General features: G+C 54.7%; 1 protein-coding gene across 1 annotated transcript in view; it reads right to left on the bottom strand.

The window, feature by feature from the left end:
- The window catches only part of LOC147092172 (equilibrative nucleobase transporter 1-like), a 59333-nt gene extending 37849 nt beyond the window's left edge, over positions 1 to 21484 (bottom strand). The window contains exons 1-3 of the mRNA XM_085975559.1: positions 21296 to 21484; positions 11608 to 11854; positions 6806 to 6938 (exon numbers count right to left, since the gene is read on the bottom strand). Coding sequence (XP_085831685.1) covers positions 6806 to 6938; positions 11608 to 11797 — 323 coding nt within the window. The 5' untranslated portion in view covers positions 11798 to 11854; positions 21296 to 21484. The remainder of the gene's footprint in view (positions 1 to 6805; positions 6939 to 11607; positions 11855 to 21295) is intronic.
- Positions 21485 to 22018: the final 534 nt, after the last annotated feature.

Raw genomic sequence — 22018 nt, 5'->3', positions numbered from 1 at the left:
CAGTACTGCCCCTCCGACAGTGCGGCACTCCCTCAGTACTGCCCCTCCGACAGTGCGGCGCTCCCTCAGTACTGCTCCTCCGACAGTGCGGCACTCCCTCAGTACTGCCCCTCCGACAGTGCGGCGCTCCCTCAGTACTACCCCTCCGACAGTGCGGTGCTCCATCAGTAGTGCCCCTCCGACAGTGCAGCGCTCCCTCAGTACTGCCCCTCCGACAGTGCAGTGCTCCCTCAGTACTGCCCCTCCGACAGTGCAGCACTCCCTCAGTACTGCCCCCTCCGACAGTGCGGCGCTCCCTCAGTACTGCCCCTCCGACAGTGCAGCGCTCCCTCAGTACTGCCCCCTCCGACAGTGCGGCGCTCCCTCAGTACTGCCCCTCCGACAGTGCAGCACTCCCTCAGTACTGCCCCTCCGACAGTGCAGCACTCCCTCAGTACTGCCCCCTCCGACAGTGCGGCGCTCCCTCAGTACTGCCCCTCCGACAGTGCAGCACTCCCTCAGTACTGCCCCCTCCGACAGTGCGGCGCTCCCTCAGTACTGCCCCTCCGACAGTGCAGCACTCCCTCAGTACTGCCCCCTCCGACAGTGCGGCGCTCCCTCAGTACTGCCCCTCCCACAGTGCGGCGCTCCCTCAGTACTGCCCCTCCCACAGTGCGGCGCTCCCTCAGTACTGCCCCTCCCACAGTGCGGCGCTCCCTCAGTACCAGCACTGGGATCTTTTATGTCCACCTGAGAGGGCAGTTGCCTCCGTGGGGCGGGCGGGGGCTGGGGTGGATGGGAAATGAGGAAACAGCTGTACGCCATGTTTAGAATAGCCGCTGGCAGTGGGGGGGCGGGGGAGGAACAGCAGCCAGCTGTCAGTGCACGAGATGGCAGGTTATAAAATTAGCATTAGGGAAGGATGTTGACGTGTTCATTTATTCGAGTCGAAGATCACGCTCCAACGAGGAAATGGCTCCAAGAACTGGTTCGTGAAGAACTGGGGTGTGGGAGAGAGAGAGAGAGAGAGATGGAGTGTGGGAGAGAGAGAGAGAGAGAGAGAGATGGAGTGTGGGAGAGAGAGAGAGAGAGATGGAGTGTAGGAGAGAGAGAGAGAGAGAGAGAGATGGAGTGTGGGAGAGAGAGAGAGAGAGAGATGGAGTGTGGGAGGGAGAGAGAGAGAGAGAGAGATGGAGTGTGGGAGGGAGAGAGAGAGAGAGAGATGGAGTGTGGGAGAGAGAGAGAGAGAGAGAGAGAGATGGAGTGTGGGAGAGAGAGAGAGAGAGAGAGAGAGAGGGAAGGAGAGAGTGAGAGGGAAGAGAGAGAAAGGGGGAAGGGGAGAGAGAGAGGGAAGGGGAGAGAGAGAGGGAAGGGGAGAGAGAGGGGGAAGGGGAGAGAGAGAGGGAAGGGGAGAGAGAGAGGGAAGGGGAGAGAGAGAGGGAAGGGGAGAGAGAGAAAGGGGGAAGGGGAGAGAGAGAGAGGGAAGGGGAGAGAGAGAGGGAAGGGGAGAGAGAGAGGGAAGGGGAGCGAGAGAGAGGGGGAAGGGGAGAGTGAGAGAGAGGGAAGGGGAGAGAGAGAGGGAAGGGGAGAGAGAGAGAGGGGTAGAGAGAGAGAGGGGGAGAGAGAGAGAGGGGGAAGGGGAGAGAGAGAGGGAAGGGGAGAGAGAGAGGGAAGGGGAGAGAGAGAGAGAGGGGGAGAGAGAGGGGGAAGGGGAGAGAGAGAGGGAAGGGGAGAGAGAGAGGGAAGGGGAGAGAGAGAGATAGAGGGGGACACCAGAGACGAGAGTTTGTGGGTGAGAGAGGGAGTGTAAGATGAGAGTTGGGTGTTTTGCCGGGACCTGGATTTTCCTCCCTATTTGCACTCCTGCAGCCTGACAGGAAAGCTGCACCAGAACAGGCGGCAGGAAGCGGCTCGTGGTGAAGGCGGCTGACAGAGGGAGCGGAAAGGCCTGGCCTGGTCACGCACTGGGCCCGGGCGGTGGGTCACGTGAGACGGTGTGAGCAGCCAGCTGGAGGGAAGGACGGGATTGGGGGGGGGGGGGTGGAAACGATCCCGTGAGTGCCGGGGCCACAGCACTTAGAGGAAGTGAAAGCGCAGCAAGGTGCAGAGATGTAGAGAGCCCGGAGCTCGGGCCACGAGGAGCCTGGCATTGGCCGGCGGGGGGGGGGGGTGGCGGTCAAGGGGAGACGTTCCACGTTGGAGAGGGTGCAGAGGAGATCCCTCTCCCTCTGCCCGCGATCGGCTTAAAGCAGACGGGATAGCGCCGGACAGGTGGAGAGGGATCTCCTCTGCACCCTCTCCAATGCAATCACATCCTTCCTATAGTGTGGCGACCAGAACTGCACACAGTATTCCAGCTGTGGCCTAACCAGCGTTTTGTACAGCTCCATCATAACCTCCCTGCTCTTATATTCTATGCCTCGGCTAATGAAGGCAAGTATCCCATATGCCTTCTTAACCACCTTATCTACCTGTCCTGCTGCCTTCAGGGATCTATGTACATGCACACCAAGGTCCCTCTGATCCTCTGTCCTTCCTAGGGCCCTACCATTCATTGTGTATTCCCTTGCCTTGTTAGTCTGCCCAAAATGCATCACCTCACACTTTTCAGGGTTAAATTCCATTTGCCACTGTTCTGCCCATCTGACCATTTACTTTAAACTCGGCTGATTATAAGCAAAAACCACAGACATAATGGGCCAGAAATTCGGGTCTCCACGGGTGAGTACGCACGGGGTACTCACCCGTAGGGCCAATGGAAGTGCCGGTTACCTGCATGCACTGCGCACGCGCGGGAAACCGGAACTTCCGTTCCCCTGAAAGAAGGGGTTGAGAGGTGGAACGTGTGCGCCGGAGAGGCAGCGCGTGCGCATCGAACTTACACTTTTTTTGCCGGTTTCTCCGGGAGGGTAAGTCTCCAGGAGTTACGCTTCTAAAAAGCTGGCGCAAGGCCTGCTTTTAACAAGGTAAGTGATGAATGAAGTAAAATTAAAACATTTTTTCCACAGGTTTATCATTTTAAAATATTTTAAGAAAGGTAAGTTTATTTTTAACCCTGTTAAAAACTTGAATTAATTTTTTCAAAAATTTAAATTTTTGTTTAAAATAGTTAATTTATGTAATTTATAGTTATTTTAAAAATGGGATTTTTTTTGAATTTATTTGAAGATTTAGTGATGTTTTGGGGCTTATAGTATTTTTAAGTTTGACAGCTCTTCCTGTCAAACTTTTGAATGAAGCATTCCCTGCTCCGATTGGCTCTCCATGGCCCACGTGATCCCAGGGGACGCTTCGAGCTAACTGCGCCCCTGGGATACGCAAGCACTGCGCGCCGGCAGTTGGAGCAGGCCCAGGATCGGAATCCCACGCGGGCCCACAGCTCAACGGCCGGCGCGCTAGGTAAGTGCAGGTCGGGGGCTTGCACCCGCGGGAAGCCCCCGACCCGAATTTCTGGGCCACTGTCACCTGAGGAGAGGTTAACTCACCGATGACCAGGCGTGTGACTAACTTTAACTGGCAACTGACCAGGTCACCATCGACTATCGGCCCGAATCTCAGTGTCCAATAACACTTCGACCCCAAAACTTGGTAACTGGCCCACAGCATTCATGCTTTCCTCTCTCTCTCTCTCTCTCACTCTCTCTCTCTCTCACTCTCTCTCTCTCTCTTCCGATCTGTTTTGACACTCAGTTCACCAGGGCCAGACATCCAAGGATTGGAGGGAGTCATTGATTTCCACATCGGCAGGGTTGTTGACTCGTGATAATCACAGAATTTTCAAGATCTTGGCCCGTACGATCCAATCACACGCCTCCCTTCTTGAATATATTTCATGAATTGGCCTCCACTGCCTTCTGTGGTAGAGAATTCCACAGGTTCACCACTCTCTGGGTGAAGAAATTCCTCCTCATCTCTGTCCTAAATGGCTTACCCCTTATCCTTAGACTGTGACCCCTGGTTCTGGACTCCCCGACCATCGGGAACATCCTTCCTGCATCTAGTCTGTCCAGTCCTGTTAGAATTTTATATGTTTCAATGAGATCCCCTCTCATTCTTCTAAACTCTAACGAGTATAAGCCCAATCGACCCAATCTCTCCTCATACGTCATTCCTGCCATCCCAGGTATCAGTCTGGTGAATCTTCGCTGCACTCCCGCCATGGCAAGAACATCCTTCCTCAGATAAGGCGACCAAAACTGCACACAATACTCAAGGTGTCGTCTCACCAAGGCCCTGTACAACTGCAGCAAGACATCTTTGTTCATGTACTCAAACCCTGTCGCTACGAAGGCCAACATACTATTTGCCTTCTTAACCGCCTGCTGCACCTGCATGCTTACCTTCAGTGACTGGTGCACAAGGACACCCAGGTCTCATTGCACTTCCCCTTTTAACAGGCGTAAGAATTCTAAAGGTTTTCGGCGGGCGGAGGGTCTCCATTCTTGACAGATCAGAAATGCCGCTTTTCAGCGCATGCACTGGACTAATAATCCAGGGTACAGTAGTGTAGGGGTTATGTTGCTGGACTAATAATCCAGGGTACAGTAGTGTAGGGTTATGTTACTGGACTAATAATCCAGGGTACAGTAGTGTAGGGGTTATGTTACTGGACTAATAACCCAGGGTACAGTAGTGTAGGGGTTATGTTACTGGACTAATAATCCAGGGTACAGTAGTGTAGGTGTTATGTTACTGGACTAATAATCCAGGGTACAGTAGTGTAGGGGTTATGTTACTGGACTAATAATCCAGGGTACAGTGGTGTAGGGTTATGTTACTGGACTAATAATCCAGGGTACAGTAGTGTAGGGGTTATGTTACTGGACTAATAATCCAGGGTACAGTAGTGTAGGGGTTATGTTACTGGACTAATAATCCAGGGTACAGTAGTGTAGGGGTTATGTTACTGGACTAATAATCCAGGGTACAGTAGTGTAGGGGTTATGTTACTGGACTAATAATCCAGGGTACAGTAGTGTAGGGGTTATGTTACTGGACTAATAATCCAGGGTACAGTAGTGTAGGGGTTATGTTACTGGACTAATAATCGAGGGTACAGCAGTGTAGGGGTTATGTTACTGGACTAATAATCCAGGGTACAGTAGTGTAGGGGTTATGTTACTGGACTAATAATCCAGGGTACAGTAGTGTAGGGGTTATGTTACTGGACTAATAATCCAGGGTGCAGTAGTGTAGGGGTTATGTTACTGGACTAATAATCGAGGGTACAGTAGTGTAGGGGTTATGTTACTGGACTAATAATCCAGGGTGCAGTAGTGTAGGGGTTATGTTACTGGACTAATAATCGAGGGTACTGTAGTGTAGGGGTTATGTTACTGGACTAATAATCGAGGGTACAGTAGTGTAGGGGTTATGTTACTGGACTAATAATCCAGGGTGCAGTAGTGTAGGGGTTATGTTACTGGACCAATAATCCAGTCGTAGGGGAGAGAGGCGAGGCCATGGAGGAATCTGAAAACAAGGATGATGACTTTAAAATTGCGTTGTTTCCGGACCGGGTGTCAATACAGGTCAGGGAGCTGAGGGGTACTGGGTGAGCGGGACTTCTTGCGAGTTTGCAGTTCTCCTCTCCACAATTGAGTAATTCCTCATTGTCCTTGCCCTTTACTCTGTAACTGAAGTCTGGCTGTTACTGCTCTGTTATTTTTACATTTCCCTGAAATTTGCCTACAGATTCGCTCCTCTATCTCCTTCGCACTATTTGGGTGTCGATAGTAAACACCCAGCAATGTAACTCCTCCTTCACTCTAACCAAATGGAAACACAGAAACATAGAAGAATAGGAGCAGGAGTAGGCCATTCGGCCCTTCCAGCCTGCTCCGCCATTCCCTTCTTCTTAGGCAGTCCCTCGGAACCGAGGATGACTTGCTTCCACACTAACAATGAGTTCTCAGGTGACTGATGAGTCCAATGCGGGACCTACAGTCTCTGTCACAGGTGGGGCAGACGGTGGTTGAAGGGGCGGGTGGGTGGGGTGCTTGGGTTGACGTGCGCTCCTTGTGCTGCCTGCGCTTGGCTCCCGCTTGCTCCCGGCGAAGAGACTCGAGGTGTTCGGCGCCTTCCCGGATGCTTCTCCTCCACTTTGTGTGGTCTTGGGCCAGGGATTCCCAGGTGTCGGTGGGGATGTTACACTTTTTCAAGGAGGCTTTGAGGGTGTCCTTGAAGCGTTTCCTCTGCCCACCTGGGGCTCTCTTGCCGTGCCGGAGCTCCGAGTAGAGCGCTTGTTTCGGGAGTCTCGTATCGGGCATGCGGACAATGTGACCCGTCCATCGGAGCTGATCGAGCGTGGTCAAAGCTTCGATGCTGGGGATGTTGGCCTGAGCGAGAACACTGACGTTGGTGCGCCTATCCTGCCAATGGATTTGCAGGATCTTGCGGAGGCAGCGGTGGTGGTACCTCTCCAGTGCTTTGAGGTGCCTGCTGTACATGGTCCATGTCTCTGAGGCATACAGCAGGGCGGGTATCACTGCTGCCCTGTAGACCATGAGCTTAGTGCTGGGTTTGAGGTCCTGGTCTTCAAACACTCTCTCCCTCAGGCGACCGCAGGCTGCACTGGCACACTGAAGGCGGTGTTGGACTTCGTCGTCGACGTCTGCCCTTGTTGACAGTAGACTCCCGAGGTATGGAAAGTGGTCCACGTTGTCCAAGGCCTTGTCGTGGACTTTGATCAGACAGGGCTCAACACTACGGGAGAGCTGGGCCTAGCCCGCCTGACCCTCGCCCTCCCGCCCCTCAACCCTCCAGTCCCTCCCCCTCACCTCCGACCCCTGACCCCTCAAAGCCCAGGATGTGGTCAAAGACTTACATGCCCATGAAGCGGGTTACCATGGTACCGAAGAGGTCGAAGAGGAAGCCGCTGGGGAGGGTCGAGAAGTTGTTCATGAAGGAGCCCAGGGTGAAGATGAGGGCGAATCGTTCGTCCTGCAGATCGCAGTCCACTGAGAGAGAGAGAGAAGGAGAAAGAGCGAGAAAGAGAGTGAGTAAGGTCAACTACTTAGACAGTGCAGCGCTCCCTCAGTACCGCCCCTCCGACAGTGCAGCGCTCCCTCAGTACTGCCCCTCCGACAGTGCAGCGCTCCCTCAGTACTGCCCCTCCGACAGTGCAGCACTCCCTCAGTACTGCCCCTCCGACAGTGCGGCGCTCCCTCAGTACTGCCCCTCCGACAGTGCGGCGCTCCCTCAGTACAGCCCCTCCGACAGTGCGGTGCTCCCTCAGTACTGCCCCTCCGACAGTGCGGCGCTCCCTCAGTACTGCCCCTCCGACAGTGCGGCACTCCCTCAGTACTGCCCCTCCGACAGTGCAGCGCTCCCTCAGTACTGACCCTCCGACAGTGCAGCGCTCCCTCAGTACTGCACCTCCGACTGTGCAGCGCTCCCTCAGTACTGCCCCTCCGACAGTGCAGCGCTCCCTCAGTACTGCCCCTCCGACTGTGCAGCGCTCCCTCAGTACTGCCCCTCCGACAGTGCAGCGCTCCCTCAGTACTGCCCCTCCGGCAGTGCAGCGCTCCCTCAGTACTGCCCCTCCGACAGTGCGGCGCTCTCTCAGTACTGCCCATCCGACAGTGCAGCGCTCCCTCAGTACTGCCCCTCCGACAGTGCAGCAGTCCCTCAGTACTGCCCCTCCGACAGTGCAGCGCTCCCTCAGTACTGCCCCTCCGACAGTGCAGCGCTCCCTCAGTACTGCCCCTCCGACAGTGCTGCGCTCTCTCAGTACTGCCCCTCCGACAGTGCAGCGCTCCCTCAGTACTGCCCCTCCGACAGTGCAGCGCTCCCTCAGTACTGCCCCTCTGACAATGCAGTGCTCCCTCTGTACTGCCCCTCCGACAGTGCGGCGCTCCCTCAGTACTGCCCCTCCGACAGTGCGGCGCTCCCTCAGTACCGCCCCTCCGACAGTGCGGCGCTCTCTCAGTACTGCCCCTCCGACAGTGCAGCGCTCCCTCAGTACTGCCCCTCCGACAGTGCAGCAGTCCCTCAGTACTGCCCCTCCAACAGTGCAGCGCTCCCTCAGTACTGCCCCTCCGACAGTGCAGCAGTCCCTCAGTACTGCCCCTCCGACAGTGCAGCAGTCCCTCAGTACTGCCCCTCCGACAGTGCAGCACTCCCTCAGTACTGCCCGTCTTCATATCCCTTGATTCCTCTATCGATCTCTGTCTTGAATATTCTCAAAGACTCAGCCTCCACAGCCCTCTGGGGCAGAGAATTCCAAAGATTCACAACCCTCTGAGTGAAGAAATTCCTCCTCATCTCAGTCTTAAATGGCCGACCCCTTATCCTGAGACTGTGACCCCTAGTTCTAGACTCTCCAGCCAGGGGGGAAACATCCTCTCAGCATCTACCCTGTCAATCCCCCTCAGAATCCTGTATGTTTCAATGAGATCACCTCTCATTCTTCTAAACTCCAGAGAGTATCGGCCCATTCTACACAATCTCTCCTCATAGGACAGCCCTCTCATCCCAGGAAGCAATCTTGTGAACCTTCGTTGCACCGCCTCCAAGGCAAGTATATCCTTCCTTAGATAAGGAGACCAAAACTGTGCCCAGTACTCCAGGTGTGGTCTCACCAAGGCCCTGTACAATTGGAGCAAGACTTCCTTACTCTTATACTCCAACCCCCTTGCAATAAAGGCCAACATGCCATTTGCCTTCCTTATTGCTTGCTGTACGTGCATGCTAGCTTTCTGTGTTTCTTGCACGAGGACACCCAAATCTCTCCGAACACCAACATTTGAAAGTTCCTCACCATTTAAAAAATTATCTGTTTTTCTATTCTTCCTACCAAAGTGAATAACCTCACATTTCCCCACATTATACTCCATCTGCCACCTTACTGCCCACTCACTTAGTCTATCTATATCCCTTTGCAAACTCTTTGGCCTAGAAATTCAGTAAGGCCCCGCCAGCTCGCTTGCGCCCAAAAGTTAGCGCTGCGCGCGGAGCCAGTTGCGACCGTCAGAAATTCAGTTTTTGCGCCCCAAGTCGGAACCGGGCGCTACTCCAGGGTGTGCCCGCCCCCGCTTGGGGCGCTGAAACTGAATTTCGGCGCGCTAGGTGCCGCAGCGCCACCCGTTGCGGAGCGGCAGGCTGCGGTACTGCAGGCCTCCTCCTTCTCTTAAGGGGGAGGTGCCTGCAACATTGAGATCGCCGCTTGATAGTGCCGGCAAATGAGCCCGGCACCACGGAGAAGTGCCAGGCTCGCGGAAAGCAGCCGGCAATGCCGCGGGGGTGGGGGGTGGAGGAGGCCGGGGAAGGAGGTACGGGCAGGCGGCCGCCGAAAAAGCGGCCGGCCGCACCTCCGCCTTAACTAGCGCCACTAAGGCTGCAGCACGGCCCGGTCTTCACATCGTTGTTTGCGGCCGCTGTGGAAGAGGCGGCCGCAACTAAATATGGGGGTCGGGCCGGTATCGGGGCGGAACCGGGGCACTGCGCACACCGATTACGTCATCGGTGCCGGCGCAGCGCTACCGGCTACCGCCGCCATTATCGCTGCGCTGAATATCAGCGCAAACTCCTCTATTGGCGCAGAAGCCCTCTTTGGGCGGTAACTGGGCGCAAAGCTGGCGGAGCCTTGCTGAATTTCTAGCCCTTTGTGTTCTCCTCACAGCTTATTGTCCCACCTAGCTTTGTATCATCAGCAAACTTGGATACATTACACTCGGTCCCTTCATCTAGGTCATTAAAATAGATTGTAAATAGCTGAGGCCCCAACACTGATCCTTGCCGCACCCCACTAGTTACAGCCTGCCGACCTGAAAAAGGCCCGTTTATCCCTACTCTCTGTTTTCTGTCCATTAACCAATCCTCTATCCATGCTACTATATTACCCCCAACCCCATGAGCCCTAATCTTCTGTAATAACCTTTTATGTGGCACCTTATCGAATGCCTTTTGGAAATCCAAATATACTACATCTACTGGTTCCCCTTTATCTACCCTGCTAGTTACATCCTCAAAAAACTCTAATAAATTTGTCAAACACGATTTCCCTTTCATAAAAGCATGTTGACTCTGTCTAATCATGTTATGATTTGCTAAGTGTCCTGATACCACTTCCTTAACAATGGATTCCAGCATTTTTCCGACTATTGATGTCAGGCTAACTGGTCTGTAGTTCCCTGTTTTTTCTCTCCCTCCTTTCTTGAATCACCCCCTGTGCTCGCTGACCTACATTGGCTCCCGGTTAAGCAATGCCTCGTATTTAAAATTCTCATCCTTGTTTTCAAATCCCTCCGTGGCCCTCACCCTTCCCTATCTCTGTAACCTCCTCCAGCCCCTACAACCCTCCCTATCTCTGTAACCTCCTCCAGCCCTACAACCCTCCCTATCTCTGTAACCTCCTCCAGCCCCTACAACCCTCCCTATCTCTGTAACCTCCTCCAGCCCCTACAACCCTCCCCATCTCTGTAACCTCCTCCAGCCCCTACAACCCTCCCTATCTCTGTAACCTCCTCCAGCCCCTACAACCCTCCCTATCTCTGTGACCTCCTCCAGCCCCTACAACCCTCCCTATCTCTGTAACCTCCTCCAGCCCCTAAAACCCTCCCTATCTCTGTAACCTCCTCCAGCCCCTACAACCCTCCCTATCTCTGTAACCTCTTCCAGCCCTACAACTCTCCCTGTCTCTGTAACCTCCTCCAGCCCCTACAACTCTCCCTATCTCTGTAACCTCCTCCAGCCCCTACAACCCTCCCTATCTCTGTAACCTCCTCCGGCCCCTACAACCCTCCCTATCTCTGTAACCTCCTCCAGCCTTACAACCCTCCCTATCTCTGTAACCTCCTCCAGCCCCTACAACCCTCCCTATCTCTGTAACCTCCTCCAGCCCCTACAACCCTCCCTATCTCTGTTACCTCCTCCAGCCCCTACAACCCTCCCTATCTCTGTAATCTCCTCCAGCCCCTACAGCCCTCCCTATCTCTGTAACCTCCTCCAGCCCTACAACACTCCCTATCTCTGTAACCTCCTCCAGCCCCTACAACCCTCCCTATCTCTGTAACCTCCTCCAGCCCCTACAACCCTCCCTATCTCTGTAACCTCCTCCAGCCCCTACAACCCTCCCTATCTCTGTAACCTCCTCCAGCCCCTACAACCCTCCCTATCTCTGTAACCTCCTCCAGCCCCTACAACCCTCCCTATCTCTGTAACCTCCTCCAGCTCCTACACCCCTCCCTATCTCTGTAACCTCCTCCAGCCCCTACAACCCTCCCTATCTCTGTAACCTCCTCCAGCCCCTACAACCCTCCCTATCTCTGTAACCTCCTCCAGCCCCTACAATCCCCCCCTTCCCCCGAGATATCTGCGCTCCTCTAATTCTGCCCTCTTGAGCATCCCCGATTATAATCGCTCCACCATTGGTGGCCGTGCCTTCTGTTGCCTGGGCCCTCAGCTCTGGAATTCCCTGCCTAAACCTCTCCGCCTCGCTACCTCTCTTTCCTCCTTTAAGACGCTCCTTAAAACCTACCTCTTTGACCAAGCTTTTGGTCACCTGCCCTAATTTCTCCTTATGTGGCTCGGTGTCAAATTTTGTTTTATAACCCTCCTGTGAAGCGCCTTGGGACGTTTTACTATGTTAAAGGCGCTATATAAATGCCTCTCTCTTCGGACACTCACTGGTGCCATTCCTGGCTCCGGGGTCGCTGGAGTTGCGCGCTGGGACACAGAGGTCGGAGAAATATTCATCCTTCTTCAGTACGAAGACGAGGGAAGCCCAGCCGAAGATCACACCCGCGAAGCCGATACACTCGAAGAGCCCGGTGCCAAAGGTCAAATACCGCTTGACCCTCTGGTTCAACGGTCCCATTCGCTACGAGTCTTGGATAATTCCCTTCGATATCCCAGGAGTCTCCTGATCCAGTGCCTGGAACAAAAGAGAACTTCCATTTATACTCCACACACACAGAGCAGGACAGGCCCAGGCTCCATCCCCGGCCTAGTCCTGAGTTAGCCTGATCTCACACCCGGTGTGGTACTGAGCCCCACACACACACACAGAGCAGGAAAGGGCCAGGCTCCATTCCCGGCCTAGTGCTGAGTTAGCCTGTATGTTTACGTGTGTGAGTGTGCGAGCCTGTGTTTACGAGTGGGTGAGTGTGCGATCCTGTCTTTACGTGTGTGAGTGTGCGAGCCTGTATTTACGAGTGTGAGTGTGTGAGACTGTGTTTGTGAGTGTGTGAGTGTGCGAGACTGTCTTTACGTGTGTGAGTGTGCGAGCCTGTGTTTACATGTGAGTGTGCGAGCCTGTGTTTACGAGTGTGTGAGCCTGTGTTTACGAGTGGGTGAGTGTGCGATCCTGTCTTTACGTGTGTGAGTGTGCGAGCCTGTGTTTACGAGTGTGAGTGTGCGAGACTGTGTTTGCGAGTGTGTGTGTGCGAGCCTGTGTTTACGTGTGTGAGTGTGCGAGCCTGTGTTTACGAGTGGGTGAGTGTGCGATCCTGTCTTTACGTGTGTGAGTGTGCAAGCCTGTGTTTACGAGTGCGAGTGTGCGAGCCTGTGTTTACGTGTGTGAGTGTGCGGGCCTGTGTTTACGAGTGCGAGTGTGCGAGCCTGTGTTTACGAGTGTGTGAGTGTGCGAGCCTGTGTTTGCGTGTGTGAGTGTGCGAGCCTGTGTTTACGAGTGTGTGAGTGTGTGAGCCTGTGTTTGCATGTGTGAGTGTGCGAGCCTGTGTTTGTGTGTGTGAGTGTGCAAGCCTGTGTTTACGAGTGTGAGTGTGCGAGCCAGTGTTTACAAGTGTGTGAGCCTGTGTTTATGAGTGTGTGTGTGCGAGCCTGTGTTTACGTGTGTGAGTGTGCGAGCCTGTGTTTACGAGTGTGTGAGTGTGCGAGCCTGTGTTTACGAGTGGGTGAGTGTGCGATCCTGTCTTTACGTGTGTGAGTGTGCGAGCCTGTGTTTACGAGTGCGAGTGTGCGAGTCTGTGTTTACGTGTGTGAGTGTGCGGGCCTGTGTTTACGAGTGCGAGTGTGCGAGCCTGTGTTTACGTGTGAGTGAGTGCGAGCCTGTGTTTACGAGTGGGTGAGTGTGCGATCCTGTCTTTACGTGTGTGAGTGTGCGAGCCTGTATTTACGAGTGTGAGTGTGTGAGACTGTGTTTGTGAGTGTGTGAGTGTGCGAGACTGTCTTTACGTGTGTGAGTGTGCGAGCCTGTGTTTACATGTGAGTGTGCGAGCCTGTGTTTACGAGTGTGTGAGCCTGTGTTTACGAGTGGGTGAGTGTGCGATCCTGTCTTTACGTGTGTGAGTGTGCGAGCCTGTGTTTACGAGTGTGAGTGTGCGAGACTGTGTTTGCGAGTGGGTGAGTGTGCGATCCTGTCTTTACGTGTGTGAGTGTGCGAGCCTGTGTTTACGAGTGCGAGTGTGCGAGTCTGTGTTTACGTGTGTGAGTGTGCGGGCCTGTGTTTACGAGTGCGAGTGTGCGAGCCTGTGTTTACGTGTGAGTGAGTGCGAGCCTGTGTTTACGAGTGGGTGAGTGTGCGATCCTGTCTTTACGTGTGTGAGTGTGCGAGCCTGTATTTACGAGTGTGAGTGTGTGAGACTGTGTTTGTGAGTGTGTGAGTGTGCGAGACTGTCTTTACGTGTGTGAGTGTGCGAGCCTGTGTTTACATGTGAGTGTGCGAGCCTGTGTTTACGAGTGTGTGAGCCTGTGTTTACGAGTGGGTGAGTGTGCGATCCTGTCTTTACGTGTGTGAGTGTGCGAGGCTGTGTTTACGAGTGTGAGTGTGCGAGACTGTGTTTGCGAGTGTGTGTGTGCGAGCCTGTGTTTACGTGTGTGAGTGTGCGATCCTGTCTTTACGTGTGTGAGTGTGCGAGCCTGTGTTTACGAGTGCGAGTGTGCGAGTCTGTGTTTACGTGTGTGAGTGTGTGAGCCTGCGTTTGCGTGTGCGAGCCTGTGTTTACGAGTGTGTGAGTGTGCGAGACTGTGTTTACGTGTGTGAGTGTGCAAGCCTGTGTTTACGTGTGTGTGAGTGTGCGAGACTGTGTTTACGTGTGTGAGTGTGCAAGCCTGTGTTTACGTGTGTGTGAGTGTGCGAGACTGTGTTTGCGTGTGTGTGAGTGTGCGAGCCTGTGTTTACGAGTGAGTGAGTGCGAGTCTGCCTTTATGTGTGTGAGTGTGCGAGCCTGTGTTTACAAGTGTGAGTGTGCGAGGCTGTCTTTACGTGTGTGAGTGTGCGGGCCTGTGTTTACGAGTGTGAGTGTGCGAGCCAGTGTTTACAAGTGTGTGAGCCTGTGTTTATGAGTCTGAGTGTGCGAGCCTGTGTTTACGTGTGCGATTGTGCGAGTCTGAGTTTACGAGTGTGTGAGTGTGAGCCTGTGTTTATGAGTGTGTGTCTGAGCATGTGTTTACGAGTGTGTGAGTGTGCGAGACTGTGTTTACGTGTGTGAGTGTGCAAGCCTGTGTTTACGTGTGTGTGAGTGTGCGAGACTGTGTTTGCGTGTGTGTGAGTGTGCGAGCCTGTGTTTACGAGTGTGTGAGTGTGCGAGCCTGTGTTTGCGTGTGTGTGAGTGTGCGAGCCTGTGTTTACGAGTGTGTGAGTGTGCGAGACTGTGTTTGCGTGTGTGTGAGTGTGCGAGCCTGTGTTTACGAGTGTGTGAGTGTGCGAGCCTGTGTTTACGAGTGAGTGCGAGTCTGCCTTTATGTGTGTGAGTGTGCGAGCCTGTGTTTACAAGTGTGAGTGTGCGAGGCTGTCTTTACGTGTGTGAGTGTGCGAGACTGTGTTTGCGTGTGTGTGAGTGTGCGAGCCTGTGTTTACGAGTGTGTGAGTGTGCGAGCCTGTGTTTACGAGTGAGTGAGTGCGAGTCTGCCTTTATGTGTGTGAGTGTGCGAGCCTGTGTTTACAAGTGTGAGTGTGCGAGGCTGTCTTTACGTGTGTGAGTGTGCGAGCCTGTGTTTGCATGTGTGTGAGTGTGCGAGCCTGTGCTTACGAGTGTGAGTGTGCGAGCCTGTGTTTACGTGTGTGAGTGTGCGAGCCTGTGTTGAGTGTGCGAGCCTGTGTTTACGTGTGTGTGTGTGCGAGCCTGTGTTTACGAGTGTGAGCGTGCGAGCCTGTGTTTACGTGTGTGAGCGTGCGAGCCTGTGTTTACGAGTGTGAGTGTGCGAGCCTGTGTTTACGTGTGTGAGTGTGCGAGCCTGTGTTGAGTGTGCGAGCCTGTGTTTACGTGTGTGAGTGTGCGAGCCTGTGTTTATGGGTGTTAGTGTGCGAGCCTGTGTTTACGTCTGTGTGTGTGCGAGCCTGTGTTTACGAGTGTGAGTGTGCGAGCCTGTCTTTACGTGTGTGAGTGTGCGAGCCTGTGTTTACGTGTGAGTGTGCGAGCCTGTGTTTACGGGTGTGTGAGTCTGTGTTTACGAGTGAGTGAGTGCGAGTCTGCCTTTACGTGTGTGAGTGTGCGAGCCTGCGTTTACGAGTGTGAGTGTGCGAGCCTGTCTTTACGTGTGTGAGTGTGCGAGCCTGTGTTTGCATGTGTGTGAGTGTGCGAGCCTGTGTTTACGAGTGAGTGAGTGCGAGTCTGCCTTTACGTGCGTGAGTGTGCGAGCCTGTCTTTACGTGCGTGAGTGTGCGAGCCTGTCTTTACGTGCGTGAGTGTGCGAGCCTGTGTTTGCATGTGTGTGAGTGTGCGAGCCTGTGCTTGCGAGTGTGAGTGTGCGAGCCTGTGTTTACGAGTGTGAGTGTGCGAGCCTATCTTTACGTGCGTGAGTGTGCGAGCCTGTGCTTACGAGTGTGAGTGTGCGAGCCTGTGTTTCCGAGTGCCTGTGTTTACGTGTGTGAGTGTGCGAGACTGTGTTTGCGAGTGTGCGAGTGTGCGAGCCTGTCTTTGCGTGTGTGCGAGTGTGCGAGCCTGTCTTTGCGTGTGTGCGAGTGTGCGAGCCTGTGTTTACGAGTGTGCGAGTGTGCGAGCCTGTGTTTACGAGTGTGCGAGTGTGCGAGCCTGTGTTGAGGAGGGTGAGGGGCAGAGGAGGGTGAGGGGGAGAGGAGGGGGAGGGGGAGAGGAGGGTGAGGGGGAGAGGAGGGTGAGGGGGAGAGGAGGGTGAGGGGGAGAGGAGGGTGAGGGGGAGAGGAGGGTGAGGGGGAGAGGAGAGTGAGGGGGAGAGGAGAGTGAGGGGGAGAGGAGAGTGAGGAGAGAGGAGAGTGAGGAGGAGAGGAGAGTGAGGGGGAGAGGAGAGTGAGGGGGAGAGGGGAGTGAAGGGAGATGGGAGTGAGGGGCGAGGGGCGAGGGGGGCGAGGGGCGAGGGGCGAGGGGAGCGAGGGGCGCGAGGGGCGAGGGGAGCGAGGGGCGAGGGGAGCGAGGGGCGCGGGGAGCGAGGGGCGAGGGGAGCGAGGGGCGAGGGGAGCGAGGGGCGTGAGGGGAGCGAGTGGGTGAGGGGAGAGGGGAGTGAGGGGCGAGGGGAGTGAGGGGAGTGAGGGGCGAGGGGAGTGAGGGGCGAGGGGAGTGAGGGGAGAGGGGATTACGGAACAAAGTGTCAGGTTTTGAGCGAGACAAAGATCACATTACTCACGTATTCTACACATTAAGGAACCTCATCACACCAGATTCAATTAACACCCACAGGAAATAGAAAAGCGAAACATGGGCACCGAGCCAGGGCAGCTGGGGAACAAAGGTCCCTCAGTTATGAGACTGTGCAGAGATTCCCCACTGGCCCAGCCTGCCAAGTGTTTGACAGTCAAGGCTGCACGGAGCAGTTCGAAGCCTCGACTGATGTCAGGCCTCGGTTGCACAATGAGCAGGATGCTGAAATTCTGTCACCGTGACAGCAATGATCATAACAGGGCAGGAAATTGGCCAGAGGCCGAGGAAAGGTGAGCTGTGGAAAGAAAGACTTGCATTTAGAGAGAGCGAGACAGAGAGAGAGAGGGGGAGAGAGAAACAGAGAGAGAGAGAAACAGAGACAGAGAGAGAGATGGAGACAGAGAGAGAGAGAAACAGAGAGCGACACAGAGAGAGAAAAACAGAGAGACAGTGACAGAGAGAGAAACAGACAGAGAGAAACAGAGAGAGAGAGAGAGAGAGAGAGAGAGACAGAGAGAGAGAGAGAGACAGAGAGAGATAGTGTCAGGCAGAGAGAGAAACAAAAAAGAAATAGACTTGTGTTTCGACAGTGTCTTTCACGACTTCAGGATGTCTCAAAGGGCTAGATTTTCAGTATAGACAGTTTTGGGGCGCTAACCTTAGCGCCCGCCCGAAGTTAGCGCCCGCCCCAAAGTAGCGCCCCGTTGCCGGAAATTCAGTGGCTTCGCCCTAAGAGGTTGGTGGAGCGCTAAAAGAGGCGTTCCACTACTATCTTTAGGCGATAAGACGGCGGTGCAGAGCGCAACACCCGAGCTCGGGAGGTGGTGGTGGTGGTGGTGGTGGTGGTGGCCGGAAACATAAATACACCGTTCACAACAACACACTGGATCCTTCCACACAACACATGCAGACTGCCGTTTATAGTGCAGGAGGAGTGCCCTTTAATTTGCGCTCCCCAGGGGTGTGTTGCGTTCCATTTTACAAACGCTCTGGACGCCAGCCGCACAATGGGGCGGTCCGACTGAAGTTTGGATTCGGGGCGGCCAAAGGGCGTTGCACGAGGATGTGACGTCATTTTCTGCGCGCGCATCCGGGCGGCCGCTAAACTTTGCACCGGCGCTAACGGGCAACTTAATTTGGGGCGGGGCGCAAACTGCGCTGCGCCCGGGCGCTACACGCATAGCGCCCGAAAATCACTTCTCTTAAGGCGCTAACTGCTGGCGCAAGCAACTGAAAATCTAGCCCAAAGTGTTTTACAGCTAATGAAGTATTTTTTGAAGAGTGGTCACTGGTGTAATGTAGGAAAGGAGCCAGCCAATTAAGCTTTGCAAGAACCAGGAAACTTCACCAGAATGACCAGATCACCTTTTTTTAATGCTGTTCCTTGATGGATAAATATTGGGCCCAGGACACTGGGAAGACTTCCCTCTGCTCTTCTTCCAGCAGTGGCCGTGGGAACCTTTGTATCAGCCCGAGAGTGCAGACAGGGGCCTCGGTTTCATGTCTCATCTAAACGACAGCACCTCCGACAGTGCAGTGCTCCCTCAGTACTGCCCCTCCGACAGTGCAGCGCTCCCTCAGTACTGCCCCTCTGACAGTGCCGTGCTCCCTCAGTACTGCCCCTCCGACAGTGCAGCGCTCCCTCAGTACTGCCCCTCTGACAGTGCCGTGCTCCCTCAGTACTGCCCCTCCGACAGTGCAGCACTCCCTCAGTACTGCCCCTCCGACAGTGCAGCGCTCCCTCAGTACTGCCCCTCTGACAGTGCCGTGCTCCCTCAGTACTGCCCCTCCGACAGTGCAGTGCTCCCTCAGTACTGCCCCTCCGACAGTGCAGCGCTCCCTCAGCACTGACCCTCAGACAGTGCAGCGCTCCCTCAGTACTGCCCCTCCGACAGTGCGGTGCTCCCTCAGTACTGCCCCTCCGACAGTGCAGCACTCCCTCAGTACTGCCCCTCTGACAGTGCAGCACTCCCTCAGCACTGCACCTCCGACAGTGCGGCGCTCCCTCAGTACTGCCCCTCCGACAGTGCAGCACTCCCTCAGTACTGCCCCTCCGACAGTGCAGCGCTCCCTCAGTACTGCCCCTCCGACAGTGCAGCGCTCCCTCTGTACTGACCCTCCGACAGTGCGGTGCTCCCTCAGTACTGCCCCTCCGACAGTGCAGCACTCCCTCAGTACTGCCCCTCCGACAGTGCAGTGCTCCCTCAGTACTGCCCCTCCAACAGTGCAGCGCTCCCTCAGTACTGCCCCTCCAATAGTGCAGCACTCCCTCAGTACTGCCCCTCCGACAGTGCAGCGCTCCCTCAGTACTGCCCCTCCGACAGTGCAGCGCTCCCTCAGTACTGCACCTCCGACAGTGCAGCGCTCCCTCAGTACTGCCCCTCCGACAGTGCAGCGCTCCCTCAGTACTGCCCCTCCAACAGTGCAGCAATCCCTCAGTACTGCCCCTCCGACAGTGCAGCGCTCCCTCAGTACTGCCCCTCCGACAGTGCAGCGCTCCCTCAGTACTGACCCTCCGACAGTGCGGTGCTCCCTCAGTACTGTCCCTCCGACAGTGCAGAGCTCCCTCAGTACTGCCCCTCTGACAGTGCGACGCTCCCTCAGTACTGTCCCTCCGACAGTGCAGCGCTCACTCAGTCCTGGCAATCGGAAAGTGTCGGCCTTTTTACGGGGCTCGAGAGAACAACATTCTGACTCTGAGTCTGGAGTGAGACCCATTGCGCCATGGCTGCATTCACCAGGAGGGTGTGCGCTGTATGCTGCAGACTTCAATGACCCTGGGTGGGCAATATTTAACTGCATTAACTCACGTGCCGTCATTCACCTCTTCCAGGCCAGAAGGCGAGAGTCAGAACAATGTTCCACTATCACTTCACTCCAATCCGAGTCCCCTCCTGCTCGCACCTGACAATCCACTGCCCAGGGATCAGGAGCAGGAACCCTGGCTGATTTCCCCTCTCTCTAACCCAGGGGTCAGGGACAGTGATCAGTGTTGAGTCTGTGTGTCCCAGTTTAACCCGGGTTCTCGATGCCTCCCGTGCGATGGTGCTCAGCAGGATGATGAGGGCGGATGCCTCTTCTCGACGCCCGTTCTGAGGACGAAGCTGCCTTGGATGTAAAACTGCCGCAGGGTAAGATCGGACTCGTCGCCACTGTTGAGTCTGTGAGTCCCAGTTATGTTTAGGATCAATCACTGGACACAGACAACAAGAATAACTTTTAACAGGTCTTTACTATTCGGAGGTCAGGGCTGCACTGCCCAGCAAATCCTTACACAACACTTATATACCGGTGTGGTCACCACCGGTATTACAGTATACAGCAGCCAAGAGAAAGTAGTACATCTCTTAAAGTAGTTCTCTTAAGGTGGAACAGGTTACATACACCACAATCAGGAGCAGGAACCCTGGCTGATTTCCTCTCTCTCTCTAACCCAAGGGTCACTGGACAGTGATCAGGAGCAGGAACCCTGGCTGATTTCCCCTCTCTCTAACCCAGGGGTCAGGGACAGTGATCAGGAGCAAGAACCCTGGCTGATTTCCCCTCTCTCTAACCCAGGGGTCAGGGACAGTGATCAGGAGCAGGAACCCTGGCTGATTTCCCCTCTCTCTAACCCAGGGGTCAGGGACAGTGATCAGGAGCAGGAACCCTGGCTGATTTCCTCTCTCTCTAACCCAGGGGTCACTGGGCAGTGATCAGGAGCAGGAACCCTGGCTGATTTCCCTCTCTCTCTCTAACCCAGGGGTCACTGGGCAGTGATCAGGAGCAGGAACCCTGGCTGATTTCCTCTCTCTCTAACCCAGGGGGTCACTGGGCAGTGATCAGGAGCAGGAACCCTGGCTGATTTCCCCCTCTCTCTAACCCCGGGATCACTGGACAATGATCAGGAGCAGGAACCCTGGCTGATTTCCCCTCTCTCTAACCCAGGGGTCAGGGACAGTGATCAGGAGCATGAACCCTGGCTGATTTCCCCTCTCTCTAACCCAGGGGTCACTGGACAGTGATCAGGAGCAGGAACCCTGGGTGATTTCCCCTCTCTCTAACCCAGGGGTCACTGGACAGTGATCAGGAGCAGGAACCCTGGCTGATTTCCACTCTCTCTCTAACCCAGGGGTCACCGGACAGTGATCAGGAGCAGGAACCCGGGCTGATTTCCACTCTCTCTAACCCAGGGGTCACTGGACAGTGATCAGGAGCAGGAACCCTGGCTGATTTCCCCTCTCTCTCTAACCCAGGGGTCACTGGACAGTGATCAGGAGCAGGAACCCTGGCTGATTTCCCCTCTCTCTCTCTCAGAGTCACAGCATAGGCCAGGAATGGAGCCTGGGCTTTTCCTGCTGTGTGCATGAGGGTCTCAGTACCACGTTCAGTTATTACTGGGGGGAGACACAGACAGAGAGTGAGAGAGACTGAGAGAAAGACAGAGAGAGACAGTGATAGAGAAATAGAGAGCGAGACAGAGAGAGATAGCGAGAGAGACAGAGTGATAAAATGAGTTATAGAGAGAGACCAAATGAGTTATGGATAGAGACAGAGACAGAATGAGTTAGAGAGAGAGAGAGAACTAGAATGAGTTACAGAGACAGAGACAGACACACATAGAGAGCTAGAATGAGTTATAGAGAGAAAGAGAGAGAGAGACACAGACAGAGATAGAATGAGTTATAGAGAGAAAGAAAGAGACAGAGAAAGAGAAAGAGAGAGAGACTGAGAGGGAGAGAGAGCTCCACAATACGGTTTCAGAAAAGCACCAGGCTGATTTTCAAAGCAGTAACTTGGATATTAGCCAAAGAAAATACCTGCTAACCACGTGGCGATGTGAGTCCCAGGCTGTAAAGGAAGCTGCTTTGCCCTCTCTCTCTCTCTCTCTGTCTCTCGCTCCCTCCCTCTCTCTTTCCGCCTGTCAGACTGACAGTGAACCGGCCCGACCAGAGACACTCCCCTCTTATGTCAAAGACCACGTGGAAGTGAAAGAGGAAACCCACCCCACCCCCCGGGGCCTCCGGCGCACTGCCGGCGGGAATAAAGAGGCAGGCAGAGAATTTTTAAAAAGTCGTTTGAAACCGGCAGCCAGGATCTGAGTGGCTGACACAGCGGCCAGCCCCAGTGTTAGACCGTCCCCTCTGTGTCTCACCCCGCAATTAATCATTTAATTCCCCCGGTAACCAGGGACACTCCTCCCCCCCGCCCAGTGTTAATTCACCAACAAATACTGGCCCCCCGCCCAGTATTAATTCACCGACAAATACTGGCTCCCCGCCCAGTGTTAATTCACCAACAAATCCTGCTCCCCCGCCCAGTGTTAATTCACCAACAAATCCTGCTCCCCCGCCCAGTGTTAATTCACCAACAAATCCTGCTCCCCCGCCCAGTGTTAATTCACCAACAAATCCTGGACCCCCGCCCAGTGTTAATTCACCAACAAATCCTGGACCCCACACCCAGTGTTAATTCACCAACAAATCCTGGACACCCCGCCCAGTGTTAATTCACCAAAAAATACTGGGCCCCCCGCCCAGTGT

The sequence above is a fragment of the Somniosus microcephalus genome, unplaced genomic scaffold (genome assembly GCF_052327205.1).
Source record: "Somniosus microcephalus isolate GS21.2 unplaced genomic scaffold, FLI_Smic_1.0 unresolved_chr2, whole genome shotgun sequence".
NCBI classification, from domain to species: domain Eukaryota; kingdom Metazoa; phylum Chordata; class Chondrichthyes; order Squaliformes; family Somniosidae; genus Somniosus; species Somniosus microcephalus.
The sequence above is the reverse complement of the archived record's forward strand: the minus strand, read 5'-3'. Positions and strand labels throughout refer to the sequence as shown.